Source organism: Heterodontus francisci, chromosome 2, assembly GCF_036365525.1.
Source record: "Heterodontus francisci isolate sHetFra1 chromosome 2, sHetFra1.hap1, whole genome shotgun sequence".
In the NCBI taxonomy this organism is placed as follows: domain Eukaryota; kingdom Metazoa; phylum Chordata; class Chondrichthyes; order Heterodontiformes; family Heterodontidae; genus Heterodontus; species Heterodontus francisci.
The window spans coordinates 116,669,604-116,686,737 of record NC_090372.1 but is presented as its reverse complement, the minus strand read 5'-3'; the positions used below and the strand labels follow the sequence as shown (position 1 = coordinate 116,686,737).

The window sequence follows — 17,134 nt, the reverse complement described above, 5'->3', positions numbered from 1 at the left end:
GGTGGAGGAGGAATGAAGGGGGAAAGAGGAGGAGGTGGAGGAGGAATGAAGGGGGAAAGAGGAGGAGGTGGAGGAGGAATGGGGGAAAGAGGAGGAGGTGGAGGAGGAATGGGGGAAAGAGGAGGAGGTGGAGGAGGAATGGGGGAAAGAGGAGGAGGTGGAGGAGGAATGGGGGAAAGAGGAGGAGGTGGAGGAGGAATGGGGGAAAGAGGAGGAGGTGGAGGAGGAATGGGGGAAAGAGGAGGAGGTGGAGGAGGAATGGGGGAAAGAGGAGGAGGTGGAGGAGGAATGGGGGAAAGAGGAGGAGGTGGAGGAGGAATGGGGGAAAGAGGAGGAGGTGGAGGAGGAATGGGGGAAAGAGGAGGAGGTGGAGGAGGAATGGGGGAAAGAGGAGGAGGTGGAGGAGGAATGGGGGAAAGAGGGGGAGGTGGAGGAGGAATGGGGGAAAGAGGGGGAGGTGGAGGAGGAATGGGGGAAAGAGGGGGAGGTGGAGGAGGAATGGGGGAAAGAGGGGGAGGTGGAGGAGGAATGGGGGAAAGAGGGGGAGGTGGAGGAGGAATGGGGGAAAGAGGAGGAGGTGGAGGAGGAATGGGGGAAAAGAGGGGGAGGTGGAGGAGGAATGGGGGAAAGAGGGGGAGGTGGAGGAGGAATGGGGGAAAGAGGGGGAGGTGGAGGAGGAATGGGGGAAAGAGGGGGAGGTGGAGGAGGAATGGGGGAAAGAGGGGGAGGTGGAGGAGGAATGGGGGAAAGAGGGGGAGGTGGAGGAGGAATGGGGGAAAGAGGGGGAGGTGGAGGAGGAATGGGGGAAAGAGGGGGAGGTGGAGGAGGAATGGGGGAAAGAGGGGGAGGTGGAGGAGGAATGAAGTGAGAAAGAGGTGGAGGAGGAGGAGGAGGAATGAAGGGGGAAAGAGGAGGAGGGGGAGGAGGAGGAGGAATGAAGGGGGAAAGAGGAGGAGGGGGAGGAGGAGGAGGAATGAAGGGGGAAAGAGGAGGAGGGGGAGGAGGAATGAAGGGGGAAAGAGGAGGAGGGGGAGGAGGAATGAAGGGGGAAAGAGGAGGAGGGGGAGGAGGAATGAAGGGGGAAAGAGGAGGAGGGGGAGGAGGAATGAAGGGGGAAAGAGGAGGAGGGGGAGGAGGAGGAGGAATGAAGGGGGAAAGAGGGGAAGGAGGAATGAAGGGGGAAAGAGGGGAAGGAGGAATGAAGGGGGAAGGGGGAAAGAGGAATGAAGGGGAAGGGGGAAAGAGGAGGAGGAGAAGGAATGAAGGGGAAAGAGTAGAAGGAGAAGGAATGAAGGGGAAAGAGTAGAAGGAGGAGGAGGAGGAGGAGGAAGAGGAGGATTTGAGGGAGAATGGAGGGGGAGTGGAGGAGGAGGAGGAAGGAGAGAAGGAGCCGTCGGATTTTGGAAAAGCTGTTGGTTTTGGGAGCAGCTGGACTCAGGAACAAAGAGGTCATCAGGAACCAGGGCTGTTTCTCTTTTGAGGCAGGCCTGTGCTCAAGCTGGGAAATCCAGAAGTGTGAGGTGTTGAAGGTGAACTGGAGGATTTGCCTAACTGAAGCTAGAGGGAGAATCCCCAGGAAATCTCAAACCTTGGAAGACAGCTGTGAAATTAAGGAAACCAAAGTGAATTCCCAAGAGCTGTCATACGCTTTGGATTGGTCCTAGGAGAAGTGAACAAACCACCAAAATCCTGTAACATGTAGAGGGAATTCTTGGGGTGGAAAGAAAAGCCAAACAGGAGCAAAAGCTAGAAATGCTGGAAATACTCAGCAGGTCAGGCGGTATCTGTGGAAAGAGAAGCAGAATTAACGTTTCAGGTCAATGACCTTTCATCAGCACTGGATTCTGATGAAAGGTCACTGACCTGAAATGTTAACTCTGCTTCTCTCTCCACAGATGCTGGCAGACCCACTGAGTATTTCCAGCATTTCTTGTTTTTATTTCAGATTTCGGCAATATTTTGCTTTTATTTTAGCCAAACAGGAGTGTTCTGTTAAGATTTAGAGTTTAAAGAAAACGTCTTCATGTTGTGAAGATTTTAAGCTTAAAATATAAATGTCTCAAGTAGTAATGTGAAATTTGTCGTGTTTTGCTAAGTTTAACTCTTGTACAGTAAAGTTTTTTTTGTTTAAAACATGAAATCTTGTGGCGTAATTATTTCAGTAATAACTATGAATTCGACTTGCTCTTTTTAAAAGTTAATGATCCCTAATGGGATCGTAACAACTGTACCAGTAATGGCTTTTTGGATGTAAAATTATGTTATAAGTATTTGAACATAGTAAAAGCCCAACAAAGCATCAACTGTAGGTGTAACTAGTTTTGCAAGTAAATGTTGACACATGAATTGTACCAAATATATAGCCTGACATAGGAGCTTTCTATGTATTTGAAACCAGTTGCAACCCATTGAGCATTTATAGCTAACAAATGAGAGAGGCTGGATGTTCCAAAAAGAATCTTACTTTTAAACATAAAAGGGAAAGTTTGCTGACTCACTACTTTCCAGCTATTATAATATCCTCAGTTGTATACTCATAAATGTTATTGAAAACACAAGTGAATTTCGAGAAACAGATTAGGATTTTAAAAAGTATACTAAAATTATAATGCAGCTTACTCTGACAAAACTCTGTAATTATCAGGACTTTTATCCAAGAACTCCAGAATATCGGTGAGACTTTGCACATACCTAAAGAGGAAAAAAAACAAAGGGGAGAAAAAACAGTGTTATTTCATCTAAAATGTACAAGAAGCAATACCTGCAGTAAATGGTGAATTAAAAAAGGTTTGATATACCAATGATATTTTCGTAATACCTGCTTAGAATGCTGTTCCTCAAACTCTTGATCGTTATCGAGCAGTGTCCAATTTCTAGTCCAGACTCCAGATCAGAAGTAGAATGCAAGTATTATTATTTTCTTTAGTTCATTCTTAAGATATGGGTGCTGGGTTCAGCATTCTTCATTCATCCTTAGTTGTCGAGATGGTGATGTGAACAGGGCAGTTGGGCAGTTAAGAGAGTGTGGGACTGGAGTCACATAATCAGGCAGATACTAGGTTTTTATTTCCTGAATTTTTCAACTGAATATAAATTCCCAAACCACCATGATGTGGTTTGAACTCAAATTCCCTGGATTAGTAGTTCAGGTCTCTGCCTTATTAGTAAAGTAACATAATCACTACACTACCATATGCAACTATTAATACTGCATTCAAATCAAAAACAATGCTTAGTCAAATGTTTGCTTTATACAGAAGAATTTCTTTCACCATCTGAATACTAACTCACTTTTACATACTACTCAGGACCTGTTTTACTTTTGTAGATGATTTGCCATAAAAACTAGGCAAAGGCAAGGAAAAAATATCAATTGCTAGCAGCATTAAAAACTTTTCCACAAAGAATGCTGGGAAGCAACAAGGAACAAATTTCCTAAAACTAGCCCATATTACAGCAAATGATTGCCCAAGAAATATTCCCCCGTTACGGACAGGTTGAAAGAGGTATGGGTGGTTCCCAATAAAGGCCTGCTCAAGTCAGGAAATAAAAACCCGACCCGAACCCAACAGAACCACATCGGACCCGGGCCAGAGTCCCTCCACTTTTTCCCGCGCCCGACCCGACCACCGGAATGGTTACCTACCTCGATTCCATAGTGTACTCACTGTACCGCTTTTGGATGGATGGATTAAGGAAGCTGCAGCGTGAGCGTGATGACGTCATTGAGACGCTCACTGCGCAGACTCAGAGTCTCCCTCCTTGACGTCACGGACTCCAGCTCAGGTAAGTTTTTTTAAAACTTTTACACTCTCCACTCCAGCAAAGCAAAATGCAAGACTTCCTGTGTGTGTCCGACCCAGACCCGACCCAACCTGGCCCAGCCCAAAAGCCGGAGCCGGAGGAGCGACCCAACCCGAACCCGACACGTCATCGGGTCCTGTTGGGTTCGGGTCGGGTAGCAGGCCTTTTGATTCCAATGTGCGCCTCCCAACTGACTGCAATTGTGTTCTGTTAAAAATGAAAAGTTAGTCCCGGAATGTCTTCTAGGGTCAAATAAACAGACAAATGATCGGTTTAACAAAAGATCACCATGAGAAAACCTATTTCTACATAATTCTCAAAATGGTCGCAACCTCACTCACACACACACACATATTCACTCATACAGGTTTGACAGATAGAGAGAAAAGGGTTGGATGCAGTTCAACATGAGGTAGGTATTCGTGGTTTACAGTAAACCTGTTGAATCTTCTAAGTAGGTCAGTCTCTTTTAAGATGCAGGTCTGGTTGTTTGTAGTCTTGAACTTGTTGAGGTGTTGTAAATTTCTGGTGGTTAAGACTTCAGACTGAAAGTGGTAGTCGCTTGCAGTTCCCTGCTGCAGCAAGTTGAAGTGCAGAAATAGCAGCAGGGCTTCTCCCTGTTTGGTTGGATCTCTTTCCACAGCCTCTGACTGGACTGCGTTCTGAAAGCGTTAGCTTGATCTCTCCTCTCTCTCCAGGGGGCTACCTTTTCAGGTCATAAACCATCACATCAGAGTCTCTGTTTGTTGCTGGGGGTACCAACTACTGCAGCTCCATCTGCATCAGTCATGCAAGCCTCCGCAGTAAGGCCTAGATTTTCCATCCACTGCTCCGGCACCTTTCAGCAGGAAATTGCTCAGAATCATGCTCCACCGTGTTCATATATGAGCAGGCATATTGAAGGGGTTAAACGCAAACTAGGGAACAACATCCACTCGCATATTATCATCCATTTGCGTCACTGCTATGCTGGATGCATTAGCCCCAGGTAACAAAGATGGTGGAAACTAAGTTTACGTGACAGGTTTTTCAAAGGGATGGATTGCACAGGCCAAAAAGCCAAGGCAATGTTTGAAAAACTTTGTGAAGACTGCCCACATCTCAACACAACAGACCACCAAGCAAAATCGTATTTCGACAGGATTACCAGACAACGATTTGGGGGCAACCTCCAGCATTCATATGATCATAAGGCCAGAAAAAAAATCCAATCATTCTCTGTCAGGGCACATATAATTGGTGGGCAGAAGTCATGCGTCCCCTAGAAATGCACTTATGTGACAGAAATGTAAAATTTAGGCACAGGTAGTGGGATGTTATTGGACTGCAGAGGGACATCATAACCATGCCCAATCTTACCCTCAGTGAATGTCCACATAAAAACATTTTCCAGCAAGGTCAAATGGATTGTAATCAGGAGACAGTGTCTTGTCTGATAACAGGACCCAGAATCGGGAGTGGACAGAGACCAAATGCAGTGTCTCTATTAACACCATGCTGACATTAGCTATCCCAATACATTCTGGTAACTGAACCTGAGATATCCTATTCTGCTCATACCAAACCATTGGGACAGTTCAAAGAACAATAACAACTTACACTTATATAGCACTTCAACATGGTGTTACGACCAGGTGAGAAAGGTGTCTAGGGGTCTGTTACTGTGGGGGACTTGCCTGACACCTCCACACCCAGGGAAATGAAATGCGATTTGAAGAAAAACAGCACATTTCATTACAGAGTTTGAGAGAAATATAAGATACAGAAAGAAAAACATGCATTTCTCTCATTCATTTCCATTCATTCACCAATCTTAAAGCTTATGAAAAATGGTCTGTTCTGGGGGGCCAGGGCTGCTTTACAAAGACTTTTCACTTCAGTTCCCTTTTCCTCTGACTGTAGAGGAGGAGTCTTTGTTACTCTCCCCTTTGTTCTCTGGGACGCTCCTACCTGCAGGTATTTGTGCAGACTTGGCTGCACTCTCCTGTGGCACCTTGGCTAGGTGAGGCATCACCCTCACGATTTCTGTGTCCCCTAGAGGTTTCTCTTTGTCTCTGCAGGTTCCTGTAAATACTGTTAGCAACTCTGGAGGGGCGCTTCTAGAGTCTGCATTCACATAGGAGGATTTGGGGGTCTAACATTTCACATTGTTCGGGGTTGTTTGACTGGACAGTAGGGTTTTCATCCGGGATTCTTCCAGGACTTCCTTTAACCTGCCCTCTTGGTCACTTTTTCCCCTTCTCTTTCTAAACTTTTGCCAGCCGTGTGCCTGCCTGTCCCCTTTTATTCTCGGCAGGGGTCCCTTACAGGTCACCAGCCCTCTGCTGGAGAGTCCCAACACCAGTCCAGAACTTAGGGTGCAGGTTTCACTGTAGATGGAGTTTCCCCTAAACCTGGCACATGTCGCAACTCCTGCAGTACTCCACCACATCTTTGTGGAGTTTTGGCCAGTCAAACTGCTGTCTTATGCGGGCTTTGGTCTTTCGTATACCGGCATGTACAGCCACTGTAGTCTCATGGGCCCTTCTTAATATTTCTCCCCGGGACTTTCGAAAGAAAGTCTCGGTCAGGCAGACCTCATGGTCATTTGCCTGCAGTGCCTATGCAGTCTCCTCTTGGGAAGCTGATTTGATTATGGTCTGATCCACTACGCATTCAGGAACTTGGCAGGGGACAGTCTCCTGCCACTGCCCTGTCTCTCTGACCTCCTGCGGTCTTTCTTTCACTACAGGGGTGGGGGGGGCTACTACCTTCACCCCTGCCAGATCATTACCCAGGAACAGGTCAACCCCGTCCACAGGCAAACTAGGGACAATCCCTGCAGTCACTGATCCCGAAACTAGGTCGCACTCCAGGTGCACCCGGTGTACAGGTACAGGCATACACGGCCCTCCAGAACCATTCACCACCATTTTGGTGTTCACTGCACTCTCTGGGGGATCTAGTCGCCCCTGTGACCCTGAGAATCACCACGGGCTTGCTTGCCCCATTCGAGGGTTTGTTACTTTCCCTTTAATTACAAAACCCTAATATCCTTCAGGAATCCTATTACCTTTTCCTGCACTGGCCGCAGTAAGCTTCCTGGGTTGCACTCTTACTGCAGTTAAAGCCACAGCTTGTTCTATGTTTTGCATCAGGTCCCCGTCTGCACTGAGCAGGTGTGCCCTGATTAACCCTACCGGTTTCCCCTTTAGTTTCCAGCAGTCAGCTTTTAAATGCCCTGCCTTATTACAATGGAAGCACACAGGTCTCCGGGTCTTGCTCTTGCTCACAGCAGCTTCCATTCTGGCTGGAGGAGGGTCCCCTGTGTCTCCGGTTTTCCTTTCTCTTCCAGGCCTGACTGGGCAGATATCACCTTCCAACCCTTTGAAACCAGGCTGACTTGGCTCTCTCTTTGCAGTGCTAAGATTAATTGTAAAATGCTCCCCAAATAAGACAAACTAACTCAGCAGAGACTGGGAATTGAATCTGGGACTTTCTAGTTAGTATGGCATAGTGCTACACTACACAGTGCTTTCATCCAGCAGGCAATTTGGGAAGTTTCAGTTAATTTCCACTCATGGAGAAGTGTGGATGAACAGTCAGCAACCTGTGGAAATCAATGAGACACCTGCTATAGCTCTAGTTTTTGAAAAAAAACAAGTTTAAAAAGGAGTCTGACTTCTAATATATAGCAAAAATGAGGTATGCCCAATTCTGGGAGATAATCCTCTTTATTTAGATGCAGGTCCATGTCAACAATTTTCTGTTACAAGTTCCAAAAATATAGTATAACAACATTAAATTAGGAATGTCGGGGAGGGGGACGGAAAAAGAGAGACAGATGGGCTCTCTTCAACCAGGTTAAAATAGTCCATCAATAGTGTTAACCTTGGCTCAGTGATAGTACTCTTGTCTGAGTCAAAGCCCCACTTCAGGGACTTGAGTGCAAATTGATGACTAACACTAGTTCTGTACTGAGGAAGTGCCACACAATCAAAATCACCATCATTCAGATCAGATGTGTACTCGAGAGCTAAGGTGTCCCTCAGTTTGTATAAAAGATCCCATGGCACTATTCAAAGAGCTGGGGAATTTTCCTGGTGTCCTGACTAATAGTTATCCCTCAACACCACTAAAACAGATTATCGTGTCATTGCTGTTTGTTGGATTTGCTTGCAGAAATTAGCCTCGGTGTTTCCCTTCATCACTAAGCGACTATATTTCAAAATTACATTATTGGCTGTGAAGCATTTTGCAACATCCTGTTCTCGTGAACAGCACGATACCAGAATCACAAAACGATACAGCACAGAAGGAGGCCATTCAGCCATCGTGCCGGTGTTGGTTCTTTGGAGAGTTATTCAATTAATCCCACTCCCCTGCTCTTTCCCCATAACCCTGTAAATGATTTCCCTTTAAGTATTTATCCAATTCTCTTTTGAATGCTACTATTGAACCTTCTTCCATCACCAATTCGGGCACCATATTCCAGATCCTCATGTCATTTTAAACTGGAGCTATAGCAGGTGTCTCATTGTTTCCTCATGTCAGCTTTGGTTATTTGCCAAATACCTTAAATCTCTGTCCTCTGGTCTGACACAGTTTCTCCTTATTTACTCTAACAAAACCATTCATGAATTTTAACATCTTGATCAAATCTTCTCTTAACATTCTCTGCTACAAGAAAAACAATGCCAGCTTCTCACGTTTCTCCACATAACTGCAGTCCCTCATCCCTGGTTCCATTCTAGTAAATCTCTTCTACACCTGCTCCAAGGTTTTGCAATCCTTTCTAAAGTGTAGTGCACAGGATTGAACACAATACCCTAGCTGAGACTTAACCAGTGTGTATTTTAAAGGTTTAGCATAACTTCCTTGTCTTTGTACTCTATTTCTCTATTAATAAAGGCCAGGATCCACACACTTTTCTTTAAAAAGCACTCTCAACTTGCCCTGCCACCTTCAAAAAATTGTGTACATACACCCCCAGATTTCTCTGTTCGTGCAGCTCCTTTAAAATGGTACCATTTCCTTCATATTGCCTCTCTTCATTCTTCCTAGAAAATATTTATCACTTCACACTTCTCTTTCTTGAGACGGTGGAATGTCCTACTTACACACGTACCCACGAGCAGGAGTAGACCATATGGCATCAAGAAAGCTCCGCCACTAAATATGATCATGGCTGATCTTAGGCTTCAACTCCACTATCCTGCCCGCTTGCCATATCCCTTGATTCCCTCAGAGATCAAAAATCGGTCTATCCCGGCCTTTATTGCATTCAACGATCCCTAACCCTCTGGGGTAGAGAATTCCAGCGATTCACAAGAACAACCTGACGTAATTTCTTGTCATCTTAGTCCTAAATGATCAGCCCCTTATACTGAGACTGTACCCCCGTGTTTCAGATTCCTCAACCAGCGAAAACAATCCCTCAGCATCTACCCTATCCAGCCCCTTCAGAATCTTGTATGTTTCAATGAAATCGCCTCCCATTCTTCTAAACTCCAAAGAATATAGGCCCAATTTAATCAGCCTATCACAGGACAATCTCCTCACCCCAGGGACCAATTTAGTGAACCTTTGCTGTACTGCCGTCAATGCAAGTATATCCTTTCTTAAATATGGAGACCAAAACTGCACACACTATTCCAGATGTGGTCTCACCAAAACCCTGTGCAATTGTAGCAAGACTTCCTTATTCCTTTACTCCAATCCCCTTGCAATAAAGGCCAACATGCCATTTGCCTTCCTAATTGCTTGTTCTACCTGTAAGCTAACTTTCTGCATTCCTTGTACAAGCACACCTAAGTCTCTCTGAACAGCAGCACTTACAAGTTTCACACCTCATAAAAAATATTCTGCATTTCTATTCTTACACCCAAAGTAAATAACTTCATACTTCCCCACATTATACTCCATCTGTCATCATGTTGCCCACTCACTTAACCTGTCTATCTCTTCGTAGCCTCTCAGTGTCCTCCCTAATGCTTATCTTTCCACCTACCTTTGTATCATCAGCAAACCTAGATACATTACTCTCTCTCTCTGCATGCAAGTCATTAATATCGAGTGTAAATAGCTGAGGCCCCAGCACCGATCCTTGCAGCACTCCATTGTTCACTGCCTGCCAATTTGAAAACGCCCCATTTATGCCCATTCATTGCCTCCTGTCTGGTAACCAGTCCTCTATCCATGCTAATATATTACCCCCAACTCCATTAGCACTTATCTTGCCCATTAACCTTTTGTGTGGCACCTTATTAAATGCCTTTTGGAAATTCTGGTATACTACATCTACTGGTTCCTCTTTATCTACCCTGTCAGTTACATCCTCAAAAAACTAATAAACTTGTCAAACAGGATTTCCCTTTAGTAAAACAGTGTTGACTTGTTCTAATCATTCTGTGCTTTTCTAAGTGCATTGTTAACAAACAAAGAACAGTACAGCTCAGGAACAGGCCATTCGGCCCTCCAAGCCTGCGCCGATCTTGATGCCTGCCTAAACTAAAACCTTCTGCATTTCCGGGATCCGTATCCCTCTATTCCCATCCTATTCATGTTTTTGTCAAGATGCCTCTTAAACGTCGCTATCGTACCTGCTTCCACCACCTCCCCTGGCAGCAAGTTCCAGGCACTCACCACCCTCTGTGTAAAGAACTTACCCCGCACATCCCCTCTAACCTATGTCCCCTAGTAACTGACTCTTCCACCCTGGGAGAAAGCTTCGGACTATCCAATCTGTCCATGCCGCTCATAACTTTGTAAACCTCTATCATGTCGCCCCTCCACCTCCGTCGTTCCAGTGAAAACAATCCGAGTTTATCCAACCTCTCCTCATAGCTAATGCCCTCCAGACCAGGCAACCAGACCAGACTTCCTTAATAATAGATTCCAGCATTTTACTAAAGACTGATGTTAGGCTAACTGGCCTGTAGTTCGCTCTTTTCTCCTTACCCTGCTTTTCAAGAAAGGAGGGAAAATTTGCCAACTTCCAATCTGATGGGACCATTCCTGAATCTATGGAATTTTGAAAAATCATAGCTAGCACATCCACTATCTCTGCAGCTATCTCTTTTAGGCTGTAGGCCATTCCAGGGACTTGTCAGATTTTAGTCCAAGTTTCCCCAATACTTTTTCTCTGCTGATATTAATTTCCTTTTTAGCCCCTAGGTTACGGTCTACTTCTGGTATGAAATTTGTGTCTTCTATTGTGAAGACAGACACAAAATACTTGTTCAATGCCTCTGCCATTTCCTCATTCCTCATGATAATTTCTCCTGTCTGTGCTTCTAATGGACTTATGTTTACTTTAGCTACTCTCTTCCTTTTTATATACCTATAAAAGCTCTTACAATCTGTTTAATATTACTCACTGGTTTGCTCTCAGATTCTATTATTTCCCCTTATCATCTTTCTGGCGGCCCTTTGTTGGTTTCTAAAACACAATCTTCAGACTTACTACTCCTTTTTGCAACATTGCAAGCCTCTTTTAATCTAATACTATCCTTAACTTCCTGAGTGAACCACGGATGGGTCTTTATTGTTGAGTTTTAATTTTTCAATGGAATGTATTTTTGTTGAACATTTTCAATTGTTTCTTCAATAGGTTTCCCACTGTTCATTTACCACCATACCGTTTAGTCTATTTACCTTAGCCGGTTCTCCCTCATAGCTATGTAATTGACTTTGTTTAAGATTGGAGTATGTCACTTTCAAACTTAACACGGAGTTCAATGGTATTATAATCGCTATTTCCCAGTGGATCTTTTACTATAACATTACTAATTAACCCTGCTTCATTACACAAGATAGCTTTATCCCTGGTTGATTCCACAACTGTCTGGAAAATATTCTACAAACTCATCTTCTAGACCAATTCTGCCAATTTCATTGTCCCAGTCTATATGAAGATAAAAGTCCCCCACAATTATTACATTGACTTTGCAACAAGCTCCAGTAATTTCTCATTTAATGCTCTGTCCAATGGTACAGCTACTGTTAGGGGGCCTATAAACTATTCCTACCTGCGTTTTCTGATTCTCACTATTCCCAATTTCCACCCACACTGATTTTACTTCATAATCTTCTGAGGCGAGATCCTTTCTCACTAATATTCTTATGTCATCCCTTACTATCAGAGCTACCTCTCCTCCTTTGCCATTGTGTCTGTCTTTCCAAAATATTATGCATCTTGAAATATTTATTGCCCAACCTTGATCACCATGTAACCATGGAATTTTATGCCACCCCAACAAGCGGGATGGTGGCGGGGGATGGGGGTGGTGGCGTAAAATGAAGCAGGAGGGTCCGGGAGGCTTTCCCGACCCACTCCCGCCTCTGCCGTCCTTTACGTAGCGGGGGGGGAGGAGGGGGGGGGCGGTGAGAAACAGACCGCCCACCCCAGGCCAATCAAGACCCTTAAGTGGCCACAATGACTTTCCCCTGCCTCCACGTGAATTTTATGCGCGGCAAGCGGGCGTCCTGGAGCCGGGAAAAGCCGCCTGGGAAAACCAGACAGCTGCTGATTGTCCCAGGCGGGAGGGGGAGGCCTGCTCATCGGGCAGCCCCGCTACCCAAACCACCCCCAGCAGCCAACACACCCCTTTCCCCCCAACCCACCACCCTAGCCTCGCCGGGACTCGACCGATTACCCCCGGCAAGGCAACCCAAACTTACCTTAACTCCCGGCTCCAAGTCCTCCTCTGCGATCGGCTGGGCTGCAGTCCCAGCAGTGGCCACCGCTCCCGGTGACACTGCTGGGACTAACAGCTGCCAGCCCACTGATTGGCCAGTAGCTCAATGAAGCAGGACTTCCTCATCAAGCGGTGGAAGTTCACCTTGGGACAATTAAAGCCTGGGAACCCGCAAAATGCAGAATAGATCACCTGGCGAGGCGGAAGCCGGTTCGCCACCGACTTTTCAGTCAGTGGCCAGCTCCCGTCTGCCCAACATAAAATCCCGGCCCATGTCTCTGTAATATACACCTAAATCATTTATCTCTACTTGTGCCACTTATTACAGATGCTTCACACTTTCAGATAAAGAACCTTTAATTTCATTTTTTTAAAACTTCTATGGCCTGCAATCACCTTATTCGCTGATGTACAATTTTTGTTAAACTCTCCGTCCCTTCCTATCCCATTCTGCCTGTCTTTACCCACAATGCTATACTCCGATGCATCAAACTTTCTCTGTGGATTTCTAAATCTCCCTTCACCCGAACCCTCCCCACCAAGTTCAATGCCAACGGAACAAAGAATTCTGCACTCTCTGCCAGGCTCCATCAGTTTCATCTCTTTTTCTGTTTCTCAGCATTTAATGCAGCTACAAAGGTCACGCTTTTCTTTAATACAACTTGGATACTTTTTGGGTTATCTAAATACATCAACTGAAACATTTTACTTTCCTTTTAAATTTTATTAACCTCTTTTGAAAATAGCATAAAATATTTAAAATAAAAAATGCCTTTAACATCCAATTTTCAATCAACTTCTCTAGAAATATGGTAAAATTAGCATAAGTCACTCCCTATTATATCTACCACAGAACGAGCAAGAATCCTTAGCATTTGAATACTCATGATATTCAACATCAACAACTTCTTGAACAACCAAATTTACTGACAAGGGATGCAATTTCTTCAAATGTAACAACACAAAATGGTTATCAAATTCAAAATTTAGGAGTTGAGGTGATGTTTTTGCTATTCCCAAATAACCTTTTAAAAACAATCACAGAAAATAGTGCTGGGAATGATATTTCACTCTACTGTATCTTAACAGAAAAGCAACTAACGTGATTAAAATGCAGGTATTATGCTTATAGCAAAGCTCAATTAATTGTCCAGAAAAATTAACCTGCTGTAAGGAATCAAACATTAGGATACTGCTAACTAATGCCAGTCCTTCCTACAAAAAAATTGTTATTCAAATTCAACCTCCAGGCAGCATACAAAAATCTAATTAGAGCTCATAAAACACTTTTCTATACTATTTATTTCTATCACTCACCAACTTTGAACAACTTGAACAGATGGAGTTCCCAGCAAATTATCAGGAAGGAGGTTGATTTCCTTCATGATATTCGAAAGCCGTACTGGAAGTTCTTGTCGTAGAAATGCAAATGATGTCTTCTCACAACCGTTTGTGGAACCTAAGAGAAAAAATACTATTCAAGTCTCCGGTAAGTGTTTTGATCAAGAATATTCTACAGATTGTCATGTATTCAAGGTTTCTCTTAAAATACAAGAGGAGCAGGGGAGAACAGAAAAAAATGCCCTATACAAAATAGTCAATTTTATTGATAAGCTAAATCAAGCACACAGTGACACATCAAAGAATGCAGATGCACGTATTCAAGAACACGTCTAAATCTGGGTACAGCTAAAATCTGTATTGTACAAAACACCCATCTACATTAAGACACATTCAATAAATGAAGCAGCTTGAGCTTTTTCCAGCTGTACTGCTCACACTACCAGCACAATTAAAGATGTAGACCGAAAAACACCTGTGTATGTGGACTAAAATCACTTCACTCTTGATTTCAGTAATCTAACAGGCTTTTAAAGGTTTAATGAACGAAAACCAGTTTTTACCTCCTGCTTCTATTAAAATATAACTCAGTTTTTTTCCTGACTTTTAACTACTAACATACTTTTAAGTACAGAACTGCTTCACTGCCCCCAAGGTAACTTCTAAATAGTGTCTTAACTAGGAATTTTATTTTTAATCCTTAAACTATGAAAATGATCATGTTTGTTTGAAGCAGATAGGAACATGATGCCAGATGGTTCAGAAACTAAGACATATAAAGATCTTCAGACTTTCCTTCTTGAAAATTCATATGCTGTTTAACGCTGTGGCATTGCATAGAACAATAGAGATATGCATTCCTTGTAATAATAGCTCTGGACTGACTTTTGCTTAACATTAAGTTCAGCTAAATCTGGCTCCTGTCACTGCCAAGAATGCAAAGAGCACCAGTTGTACATCACTTTGAAAAGGAACAGTAGAACCTATCAAGGTCAGCATACCAACATGAACAATGCAATCTTATATTACTTTTACAACAAAATACTTATTTTTTACACAATGCAACAATGTCTTTAAAAAATTACAAGAATTTCCAAATACCCAAAAATAAACTCAAGATTATGACTATTACGACATCCGGTGATGGCCATCTTTTTTTGTCTTAATTTTATACCATGCTTATTTTTGTTGCAAAATAATTCACAAGATTGTGATTGTTCTCCATGCTTTGAATAAACTTCAATGAAGTTTATGATCAGTAGCAACTACAAAAATCAAAACATTACAAAATAGCTAAAACTCACAAAAATCAATAAGCAAAACAATTAATGAAGTTTGTACATCATTGTTCCCATTAGTTTTTGCTACTGAACAAAGTTAAAGGGCACAGGGATCAATCCACCTCACCCCACCACAGGGACCTCATCTCCAGGAACAGGGGCAGATGCAGGGCACACAAACACCTGTGGAGGAGTGGGTGCAGGATACATGAAACCCTGGAGATAGGTGCAGTCACAAAACACAGGGACATCTCACTTGAGAGATGGGCAGGTGCAGGACCCAGAACTCACAGGGATCCCCTCTCAGGAGATGGGTAGTTAGAGAATGCAAGGATACTACAATGAAGGTGGACACATATAACAATCCCACAGCCTGAAAGGATTAGGTACAGGACATGGCTCCTCCGCAGGATGGGAACCCCACAGAGGGGCACAGAGAACCCCTTCAGGTGAAAGCACGGATAGATTATCTCCATCCAGACGAGATGAGATGAGGTGAGGTGAGGTGACTGACCTCAGTAGGAGACAGTCCCCCGAACTGAGGAGTAGGATCTCTACATTCCCAGGGAGAGGGAGAAGTACAAGGAATGGAGATATGGGGGCCCCAAGAGAGGGGTGGCTGCAGGGCACGGAGGCATTCTCCCAGATTGATGGCCAGAATCCTCACACCCCTGGAAGCGGGGCAAGTACAGACATGGAACCGCCCACTTCGCACATCAAGCCCGAGCCGCTTTCTTACCGAAGTCCAGGAACTGCTTCATGGAAAGCGGCGATGGCGAGAACTTGGAGAAATGCTCAAGCTGCCTTGGCACCGGGGCCGAGGCCGAACCCCGGCCCTTCAACAGCCAGCGCACAATCTTCATCCTACCCCAACTACCCCCGCCACGAGTCTGAGCTGCTCACTGTGATTGACACCGATCACATCCAACGACAAATAGGGAATGAGAATTCCTGATATCGCATTGGACAACCGTTGACAGATAGGCGGAGCTTCTGGTGTTCAATGTGCTGTTTGGTTCCAAGGACAGCCAATGGGAATTACCGTGAACAGGGTTTCGCCATTGGTCAGTCGCCCCATCAACACATGATCACGTGATATCAACCATGCCTATGGGAGGAAGGCGTAAAGACAAAAATAGAGAACTGAATACTACGAAAAGTCGAGAGGAGTATAGAAAGTGGAGGGATGAAATCAAAAAGGAAATTAGGAAAGCAAAGGGAGGACATGAAAGAATATTGGCAAGCAAAATCAAGGTGAACCCAAAGATGTTTTATCAACATATTAAGAGTAAGAGGATAACTAAGGAGGGAGTAGGGCACATAAAAGACCAAAAAGGTAACCTGTGTGTAGAAGTGGAAGATATTGGTATGGTTCTTCATAAATACTTTGCGTCTGTCTTCACAAAACAGGGGCACAATGCAGATATTGTAATTAAGGAGGAAGAGTTTGAAGTAGTGGATGTGATAACATAGGGAGAGAGGAAGTATTAATGAGATTAGCATCCTTGAAAGTTGATAAATCACCAGGGCCAGATGAAATGTATCCTCAGCTGTTAAAAGAAGCAAGAGAGGAAATAGCAGAGGGTCTGACCATCATTTCCCAGTCATTGCTGGCTACAGGTGTGGTGCTGGAGGATAGGAGAATTGCTAACATTGTACCTCTGTTTAAAAAGGGAGCGAAGCATAGACCGAATTATTACAGGCCAGTCAGTCTAACCTCAGTAGTGGGCAAATTATAGGAATCTATTCTGAGAGATAAGATAAACTGTCACTTAGAAAGGCACAGGTTAATCAAGGATAGTCAGCATGGATTTGTTAAGGGAAGATCTTGTTTGACCAACAAATGTTTTGAAGAAGTAACAAGGAAGATAGATGAGGGTAGTGCAGTTGATGTAGTCTACATGGATTTTAGCAAGGCTTTTGACAAGGTCCCACATGGCAGACTGGTTAAAAAAATAAAATTCCATGGGATCCAGGGAAATGCAGCAAGGTGGATACAAAATTGGCTCAGTGGCAGGAAACAAAGGGTAA

At 44.1% G+C, this 17,134-nt stretch overlaps 1 protein-coding gene across 1 annotated transcript in view; it reads right to left on the bottom strand.

Annotated features, from left to right (window-relative positions):
* The window catches only part of pdk4 (pyruvate dehydrogenase kinase, isozyme 4), a 56,890-nt gene extending 40,833 nt beyond the window's left edge, over nt 1–16,057 (bottom strand). The window contains exons 1-3 of the mRNA XM_068009845.1: nt 15,843–16,057; nt 13,800–13,941; nt 2,620–2,691 (exon numbers count right to left, since the gene is read on the bottom strand). Coding sequence (XP_067865946.1) covers nt 2,620–2,691; nt 13,800–13,941; nt 15,843–15,966 — 338 coding nt within the window. The 5' untranslated portion in view covers nt 15,967–16,057. The remainder of the gene's footprint in view (nt 1–2,619; nt 2,692–13,799; nt 13,942–15,842) is intronic.
* Nucleotides 16,058–17,134: the final 1,077 nt, after the last annotated feature.